Raw genomic sequence first — 9,946 nt, forward strand, 5'->3', positions numbered from 1 at the left:
TGGAATCTGATTACGTAATCCAGATTACATGTAATCAGTTACTACCCAGCTTTATATATATATATATATATATATATATACACTGTATATATATATACACACACAGTATATATTACATTTTCCAAATATTTAGCAAAACATATACAGCTGCAAAGACATTTATTTCCAAGAGAATTTATGAATATTTTTTGCTAAATAACAGAAAATACAAATATAAACAAAATGCAAAAAGACTAAGGGGACCATTTTGATCTTATCTTTCAAAATTCAGCACCCGAAGTCAACAGTTGAGACTACTTTTTTCCATCTGCTTTTTGTTGTGAAACTTATTCATTACTATCAAAACTGTCTAGAGTTCCAGATGCTCTGTCAAGCATGACGTGGGCAGAATAAATATTCATGCCGCACATGAGGATCAATCAGAGGTGAAAGCGAGGGTGATGCTCACCGCCGAACAGAAGCAGCACTCCGGTCAGGAGGAGCAGCATGTAGGCTCGTGCCAACATACTGATGAAGCCCAGCATTCCTCCAATAAACAGCACGATCACGCTGAGAGGCAGCAGGACGATGAACGTTCCTTGCATGTCTGGAAAGAGAAGAGGTCTGGATGTGTCAGTGCCAGTCACAATCCCAGCCGAAGCATGCTGATTTTTTCACTAGTGGGTCCAGTCTTTGTCATGCTAATTGGACTAATTTGGAAATTGTTACTTTTATGGTTAGTGCAGCAAACAATTACTGCCTGACCATTGGGGCAATTATGAAAAATCGGTGTGTTAAGTTGGAATTTACCCAATTAATTTTGTCTGTCTAATTTTGCAAAAACTTTTGTGGCATTGAAAATGTTTTGCTTAATTATTCTGAATGGTAATCAGTAAGGCTAATCAGCATCATTTCAAAGAGCTTTATGTAATGATGTTTGTTCCCCATTGTGTTGATCACGATGAGAGACATTGTATGAAGTTGTCATTTGTGCCAGATATCCCTAGATGCATTTAGCAGCTGGCACATTTTTGACAGTTCTGATATTGGGCTATAAAAAAAATGAGGAAAAAATGAGGTCATATGTATTCATGCAGAATAAAAATAGATGTCATAGGCCTCCATACCACTTATTCACAGGCCTTCTAATGACTTAATCCTATGTTTCTTGAGCAGCCCATCCCTGGTAATATTACCGTATTGGCCCGAATATAAGACGACCCTGATTATAAGACGACCCCCCTTTTTCCAGATGTACCTTTTGGAAAAAGGCGATTGTTATAAAAGGAAACAGCTGGGAGCCAGCCTAGGAGATGCAGGTGAGTGAATGTAAAAAGCTAATTTGACTTTCTTTGTGTAGACTGGCCAGTCAAAGCTCAGCTGTTCCCTATTTTCCCTTTGACAGTTTCCAGGAATTACCCTATAACTTGTAAGATTTACTTGAAAAAAAAAATCCTTGTAACAATTACACTAACACATTTTAAGTCAATTTCACTGCTATAATATCAAGAACAGCTTGCTTGCTATTATCAAGTAAAATCTACTTACTACTGAAATTAACATTCATGAAGAAATTAAATCTAATTGCACTCTAATTACGTAAATATTACTTACTTATATTAAATTTAGTGCTGTCAAACGATTTATCGCGATTAATCGCATCCAAAATAAAAGTTTTTCTTTACATAATATATGTGTGTTTACTGTGTATATTTATTATGTATATATAAATACACACACATACAGTAAATATTTTGAAAATATTTACATGTATATATTTATATTCTTATATTTTATATTATATATAAATATATTGAACATATAAGCATAACATATTTTTCTCAAATATATACATGCATGTGTTTGTATTTATATATACATAATAAATATACACATTATACACACATATATTATGTAAACAAAAACTTATTTTGGATGCGATTAATCGCGATTAATAGTTTGACAGCACTAATTTAATTGAGAAGTTTTGTTTATTTATAGTAATTATGTAAAGTTTATTTATTATTTTATAATCATGCCTTGCATTTATCAAAATATTAAGTAAATCTTAAGTAAATAAGTTGATTTTATTTCATTTACTTCGTTTTATGAATATCTATTACTCCCTATGATTATGTAAACATCGCCAATTTCTTTTTGATTAATATAACCACATAAACTATATAAATTTTGTCTATACCAGGGGTTCCAACTTTCATGCAGAGTTAACTCTAACCCTAGTCAAACACCTGAACAAGCTAAGCGCCTCGAGCGTCAGTGTTGAGAACCTCTGGTCTATACCTTTATCACAAATCACACAACTAAAATAGAATTAAACAGTTTATTTTTCCAACATAAAAGAAAGTGAATCAGTCACATTCACATGACCTAGTAACGTCTGGGCACAAGTTTTTAAAGGTGCATTCAGTAAAAAAAAAAAAAAAAAAAGTGTTATGACTGACATTAATCAACAAAACAGTATTTTTTTAACAGTATCAAAACTGGTATAGGTAATGTCAAAAAAAATAAAAAAGTAAAAATAAAGTATGACTGAATGCTACTTCAACCCAGCAGGCACACAACGTCATAAGACGTTAATATTTGGTTAAATTTCGGTTGCGACGTCCGGTGACCAAAATTCAATGTAAATTCAACGTCTAATTTCAATGTTAAATTTATGTCCAACGTCAGCTGACATTGATATTTAGTTGTTTTTGTAACCAAAATCCAATGTTAAGTCAACGTCAACTTGACGTCAACCCGATTTTCATTTTCAACCAAAATGCAACGTCTGTCTGACGTCATGTCCAACGTCAACCTGACGTTACCTAGACGTCTGGTGCCTACTGGGAAGTGTCTGCTGTTCTGTAATACTCTGTCTTCCTCCCCACACCTAAAGTGTCCACTGTATCAGCTCGTCGTTAGAGTAAGGTCACCCTGTAAATGAACAGACACAATTTGTGATATCAAAACAATGATCTAAAACATTTAACCACAAATTTATATTATGCAGTGAAGAATAGGTAAAAATAACAACAATAATGTTATATCATGCAAATCTATGCATAGATTTGTCTTGCCTGAATATAAGAATTAGACCAATCACTCCTTCTGTATGGTCCTCAATTTACACGCTGGCCTATTCTGCAGTGAATCCAAAGCCTTCCCGTTTATAGAAACGTGTTCACAAGACTTTGCTTTTTAACCAACAAATTACAGATTGTTTGAGAAAAGAAAAGATTTAACTGACAAGACTGGAATTGCATGAGAGGCTTTACACTTAAATGTTCAGTCAAGTTGAAAATGTATGTACTTATGCACTATGTACTCAACCATGTAGTGTATGAATTATATAAGGTTATTTTGTCGTTCATAATCGAAGTCTTGATAGCCGCTCCCCCTTCAGTACGTAATTAAAACTGCAACAGTTGAGTGCATTAAGTGCCCAACATTCCACACTTCACTTTTTCGGTTAAGTACATCAACCGGGTATTTAAAGTGCACTTTTTCTTTTTGGAATTTTCAGTGTGAACGCACTACTTGCTACAAAACGTCATAGAACAGCGATTTTGGACGCACCTAAATTATCGAAATGCACACGGACCAATGTATTACAAATCAGAAATCTAAAACAGAAAGTCAAACTTACCTTAAAGGGTGACCATACGTCCTCTTTTCCCCGGTCATGTCCTCTTTTTGGACCTATAAAAATGCGTCCGGCCGGGATTTCTTAATTGCCCAATGTCTGGGATTCGGCTGTTTTCTTAATTCCGCTCCAGCTGAATCTCTGACCATTGCGGCCTGCCCCCGCAACATGTGTTTCGCTCCCGCGATTTTCGTGTCCACTCCTTTAAACATTCTAATATTGTATATAATTTTGGCGCATCAGGGAGCTGCTCTCAGGATGCGGTGTATTTAAATATTTTTGAATGAGCGTTGGCACTGTTTACTTTCACTTTCGATTTCGCAATCACACCCACTCTGTGTTAAGGGAGCACATCTTACAAGATCAGATATTTGTCAATGAGCTCAGGATCTGTTGAGCAGCAAATACTCCAGCATGCTCTTGTCAGTCATCTCTCCTTATTCTCGACCTGTGATCAGTCAAATCTGACTCCGGTAGCTCTTGTTGGATGCAGGGTTGCCAAGTCCGCGTTTTTTCCACAGAATTGGGCTACTTTTAAACTGTTGCCATAGGTTGATTTTCCCAAGTGGGTTAAAGGTTTGAAATATTGCATAAATTACATTTGACTGAAATGCTTGTATTGAAACATTTTGCATTCTACCTATTGCAGCTCTTGTTGGAGTTGCCAAGTCCGCGTTTTTCCCACAGAATTGGGCTACTTTTAAACTGTTGCCATGGGTTGATATTCCCAAGTGGGTTAAATGATTGAAATGTTGCATAAATTACCTTTGACTGAAATGCTTGTATTGAAACATTTTGCATTCTACCTATGATAAAACTTTCATGGACTTCTACATTAACTGTTCTCTCCTGGTGGAATGACCTGCCCAAATCCAAGCAGATGAGTCCTTAATATTTTCAAGAAACGGCTGAAAACACATCTCTTTCATCTTCATTTGACCCTCTAACTCTAGTACTCTCTTAATGCTACTTCTATTTATATCCCCTTGTTTTGTTTTTTTATTAAAAAACTTGACCCTCTAACATTTGCACTCTCTATTCTATTTCTATTCTAATTACTTGTTTTATTTATAAAGAAAGAGACCCTCTAACACTAGCATTCTCTATTCTTTCTTCTATTCTTTTTCTGTTCTGTTCTATTGACTTGTTTTGTTTTTTATTTAAAAATGACCCTCTAACACTAGCATTCCCTATTCTTTTAACCGTCCACCTCTAATTCAAAGTGTGGATCCAAACACTGTACTTTTAGATTAAAATTTAGGCTACTCAGTATTTCTAGATTTATGTGCAATGACTATAAAATGTAAATATTACAAATAGATGTTAATAAGAGTTACTCTTCCCATGCAGTTCATTAATTACATGAATTAAATGTGTACATTTACTTAAAAAATTGTTGTTCTTTTAATTTAATATATATATTTGTTTATATAATTTATGTAAACATACACACTGTATTTTTATACTGCCGGACATACTTACCAACAGTTTTAGAGACCTTTGAGTTTGTATTGATTAGAGGGTTTTAAAAGAAAAATGGACAGCCCTTGTGCATCTATTAAGCATTAAGGTTAAAGATAGTACAGCATGTTCAAAGCGATGGATTTTCTTTAATGGCTTCACTATGGACCACAAAAGGCTGTTAGTAATGATGGGTTGTGAAGGAGACAAGAAAGACCAAATCCTGTTATTGTTGTAATATGATGTACGCATTTAAATGCCCTGATACAGAAAGACAGACATTTAGACTGTTTTTTTTTTTCACTTTAGTGAAACATGTTGATTGAGTCTGAGGATAGTCTTCTTCTTACGTTAATGCAAAGCCCAATTCAAATTGTTGGCCTCCATATTGACATGTTTGGACATTTGCTGCAAAAAGACAGTACAGAAAGTGACAGGCTGTCATTCACGATCAAGTCAAAGATCACACTGTCATATTATAATCAGGCCAGCTATTATGTTCATTCTGGAACAGCCACAATATGTCCATCCGTAAGGTGATTGAATTGGACAGGCGCATTTCAATCCCCTTTCACTGTATTTCCAACATTATTCTGCACTATTTTTGGAGCAGCCATAAACATTTCAAAAACAGGTGTCCATGATGATGTTCAACACATAAGGTATTTCTTTTACTGGATTATCTTTAGGCGAACAATCCAGCGTAGATGCAGGGAAAGATATATTGAACTACCTTTAGGGGGGAATTTAGTTTTGTGCAGCGACTATTATCTAATCAAAGCAACATCCTGGCAACCCAGACTTATTGAGTCTATTGTTCAAAAGCACAACAGAAACTAAATCCAATTGAGACAGTTTAGAGGTCTTGAATCTTAGATAATCTTGGTTTTACAACCTCATTACAGTCTCTTGTGGCAGGTATAGATAGTGCTTCAGGTGTGGACAATGAGCATGTGAATTTTAAAATCTCATTAGACCTACACAAGTGACTTGAATGTCTCAGACAGGAATATTATTAGATAGTGTATGATGTACGGAATGGATAAGAAGACTTTTTTGTATCTCAATTTCCTTTTGCTTTTCTCAATGGCTTTTCTACAATCATCAAAACTATAAATTATTAACACATTTTGCGAGCAGCAATTACAATTCTACATTTATTGGTTCATTTTAAAACAAAAGAACTTATTACTGGTGATTGTTTGGCAATAAAAAGACTTGAAATTTGGAGTGATGTTGTATATAGCCAACAGCCATGTTGAGATTACGAAGAAAGAAAGAAAGAAAAAGCTAAACAAAGGAAAATAATGTTATGGGGTCTGCTGGCAGGTGGGCTCACAATATTAGCAGAGAAACACATGCCATTGTTCACCATGGCACACTTTTTGCAGCTGTGTTTCTACCAAAGCTGTTTCTGCCCTCTGATTGAAGAGTGTTTCCATGACAATTCAAAGATAATAGGGCATTTTGAAGGCATTATGTTCAGTTTCTTATATTGGAAATGTACATGATGCCATTCAGGTGAAAATAGCCTTAAAACACATATTTTCAGATATTTCTGTGCCTCTATCTGTAGGATGCCAACATACACACTAATAGTTCCTATTCTGAATTTTGCAGCCCGTGTGCAGTTAGATGTATTCAAAATTACTTGTTGAACTTTTGATGTCAAATTTTATTTTAAAACTTTGGATGCCAGTGGGGGAAAAACAAAACAAACAATCAAAAAAACTAAAATATTGAGGGATCCCTTTTAATATTGTCATTCCTTTTCTGTTACTTTATTAGTTGTCAAATTGTCAAAATATCTGATCTGTATGTTGTGATTTTGCACCCGTTTCTGTAGTGCAAACAGGTAATAAGCTGTGTGGCTTCCTGCTGATGTGTCAAGTTTCCCTCCTCTGCCAGTCGTAAATGAAAGATTTTCTGTTTGTTCAACTGAGATACATCATAGAAACTACATGGTCTTGAATGACAATACTTCATGTTAAAAAACTGAAAGCAATTAGGAACAAGAACCTGAAAATGTGTGAATTTATATCTAAAAAATAATAATTATTATTCAATATGCTTTCTGCTAAATATATAGTTTGGGCATGTTTTATTATTATTTTACAGAACGATTATTCTAATGAAATCTATTCTTTATTCTACGTCAGATATACTTTACCAAAACCTTGAACATTTTTAAAAATTCATATATAAAACACTGAGCATATACAGTATACTGCAGCAGTATAAAGCCGGACCAAGGAGTTTAAACTAAATAGATCAAATACTTCCTCAACAAGTGTTTACATCCCTTGGATAGCATATTTAAAACAAGAAACATAAAAGATCATTTTTTAAAGGATTTGGTTTTGTCGGCTGAGTGAAGCTTATATAACAAATACAAAATTATGATATATGAGGATGATACGAGGATGATATGACACACAGATCTTACTTAGTATCTGCCTTTGTGATTCTGATAAGTTTCTTCCTGCTCCAAAAGGATTCATAAATGGCCAGCACTGGTTATGAACTGTAAAGAGAGAATGACTTCATCCATCCACATGATAACCTCATGCATTAAAATCACAAGCAGAATGTCAAACACAAACATGCAATGTGACTTACAGTTACAAGTCCTCCACAGTCCAGAATGTGAGCTCAGAGACTCAGATGAGCTGTTTTCTCTCTTAGAAGTGTCAATGATGTACCAAAAATCGGTTCCAATTGCCAGAACGAGAACTACAAAGCTGAGGACACCAAAGGTGGCCACAAAACTGGCCAAACCTGTGAAAGTGATTTTCATTTTGTCTGAATGCGGCTTTCTACAGTGTTTGAAGAGAAAGTGCTCCTTCTATAGTGCTTTAACTGTTCTTCTTTCCCTCAGCGTTGTCCTGCTGGAAGCCCCTCGCCGGATGCTTTGCTGTGTATCTATTAACAGCTAGTGTTGGGCGATTTTACCAAAAGAGGGCAGTATGGTCCACTCTCTCTCTCTGTCTCTCTCTCTGTCTCTCTCTCTCTCTCTCTCTCTCTCTTTCTTTCTCTCTCTCTGGTTGACTTTGAACTGTGGCACAGATAAGATAAATGCCATTGGTGATTAAAAATGACAAAACATGATTAGTTATAGTCGTAATTACTACATATGATATCAATCCCCCTCTCTCATTAGTATGCAGACCTTTGTTTGTTTGTATCAGATGATTATCAAAGGGACCTCTAAATTAATTTGATTGTAAAGTCTTTCAGCTCACGCCTCCAGTCAGTTGTCAGGCAAGTTTCTGTTCCTGTACGATCAAAAATCAGAAAACTAAGTGTTCACTATTGACAAAATATCAATAATAATAATAATAATAATAATAATTTATAGCAGTAAAGCAGATATTATATCCATAATAATAATAATATAAATTAATGTAATAAACAAATAATAGATTCTCAACAATATTTGATAATAATATACATTGTTTTGTTTATAAATTTGCTAAATAAAATGAAAATAATGGCGTTATTATAATCATGATTATTACAGTATATCAATATAATCACTAATAATAATAAATAGCATAAAAATAAACAGTCAAAACATTTGATAATAAAATAAAATCTTTTTGTTTTATTTCGCTTAATATTAATTAAAAAATGTACATGAATTGTGTGTGTGTGCGTGCGTGTGTGTGTCAAGCGCGTTCTACTTTGGAACTATTTTAGAGCGTTCTTTCACACACGGTCTGCTTTTAATGTAACACTCGTGCAAGCGTAATCTCTCGTAAACTGCAGTATAGCGTTTATTTAAACTATCTCACCATATCGTTACGCTCATATTTTAGTGTGATTTAATGCACTTGACTACACTACAAAAATTATGTAAACTCCTCCTCGTCAACTACTCGGTAAATATTGACAGCTCTTTGCACCAGAGCTGATTTGAAGACTACGAGGTATGAAGACGTGTGTCAGAATCTAGTGAGCTGTTTACCTAGACAGTACTGAACTTTCTGACTCCAAGTGAGCGGACTACCTGGTTTAAGGGCTACTTAAGTAGTCCACTCTCTAGGAGGCACAGCCTTGCGCAGACTTGAAGTAATCAGTACTTGATGCTTGCTTTACCTAATTGTACGATACGCAATCAATTATTTCCTTACGTGAAATTTCGTACTCTTTCTGTTTAGCTGCGAGAAAGTGAACGATCAGAAAGTGATTTTTGAGACTTGAGTGCAGTAGATCACTAGTCAGAGTCTAATGGTCACGCCCCACTTCAATATATTTCTTAGACAAGATTACAATAGCTTTCAGTCGAGCCCAAACAAAAGACAAGCGTTCAGTTCAGATGTTTTCATCAGACGACTTGTTCTGTCTTAAAATAGTTTCCCAATCCGTGTAAAATGCCAAATTTATCATAATTTCTCTAAGTTTGTGTGGACATTTTACTGCATTTAAGAAGGATGATGAGCTATATTAATGAAATTGCTCTATTCCCCAGAGCTGTGTCCGTGATAGAGTGACATGCAGCCTTGGCCATGGACCAGATCACATTTAGAAGTGACACTGTTCTATCTGATGTGCATCTGCTGTTACCAAATGCTTGCCATCTCATGAAGAGACTTAACAGCGTAGGACAGCCAGGTAAGGAGAGCGGGCAGACACCTGTGCATCTTATTGCTTGTGTTTGGAATAAATACTAACTACTTACTGCAGGGGTTTTCATTAAAGGGGTCATAAGATGCAATTTCTATTTTTCCTTTCTCTTTGGACTGTTACAAGCTCTTGGTGCATAAAGAAGATCTGTAAAGTTGCAAAGACTAAAGTCTCAAATCCAAAGAGATATTCTTTATAAAAGTTAAGAGTCAGCCACGCCCTCCTAAAACGGCT

The 9,946-nt window shown here is 35.0% G+C and overlaps 2 protein-coding genes across 4 annotated transcripts in view; one reads left to right on the plus strand and one right to left on the minus strand.

The window, feature by feature from the left end:
• LOC107738619 (transmembrane protein 114-like) overlaps positions 1–9,946 on the minus strand; it is a 15,468-nt gene that overhangs the window by 4,677 nt on the left and 845 nt on the right. Inside the window, exons 1-3 of one of the 2 annotated variants that reach the window (XM_016550394.1) lie at positions 7,706–7,888; positions 7,533–7,610; positions 449–586 (exon numbers count right to left, since the gene is read on the minus strand). In XM_016550394.1, coding sequence (XP_016405880.1) covers positions 449–586; positions 7,533–7,610; positions 7,706–7,883 — 394 coding nt within the window. In that variant the 5' untranslated portion in view covers positions 7,884–7,888. Of the gene's footprint in view, positions 1–448; positions 587–7,532; positions 7,611–7,705; positions 7,889–9,946 lie in introns of those variants that run through there. The other variant, XM_016550395.1, reaches the window with a different exon arrangement.
• The window catches only part of LOC107738618 (methyltransferase-like protein 22), a 17,463-nt gene continuing 16,302 nt past the window's right edge, over positions 8,786–9,946 (plus strand). Inside the window, exons 1-2 of one of the 2 annotated variants that reach the window (XM_016550392.1) lie at positions 8,786–9,015; positions 9,558–9,700. In XM_016550392.1, the coding sequence (XP_016405878.1) occupies positions 9,595–9,700 (106 nt within the window). In that variant the 5' untranslated portion in view covers positions 8,786–9,015; positions 9,558–9,594. The remainder of the gene's footprint in view (positions 9,016–9,557; positions 9,701–9,946) is intronic. The other variant, XM_016550393.1, reaches the window with a different exon arrangement.

This window comes from Sinocyclocheilus rhinocerous, unplaced genomic scaffold (assembly GCF_001515625.1).
Source record: "Sinocyclocheilus rhinocerous isolate Xijiao unplaced genomic scaffold, SAMN03320098_v1.1 scaffold1155, whole genome shotgun sequence".
In the NCBI taxonomy this organism is placed as follows: domain Eukaryota; kingdom Metazoa; phylum Chordata; class Actinopteri; order Cypriniformes; family Cyprinidae; genus Sinocyclocheilus; species Sinocyclocheilus rhinocerous.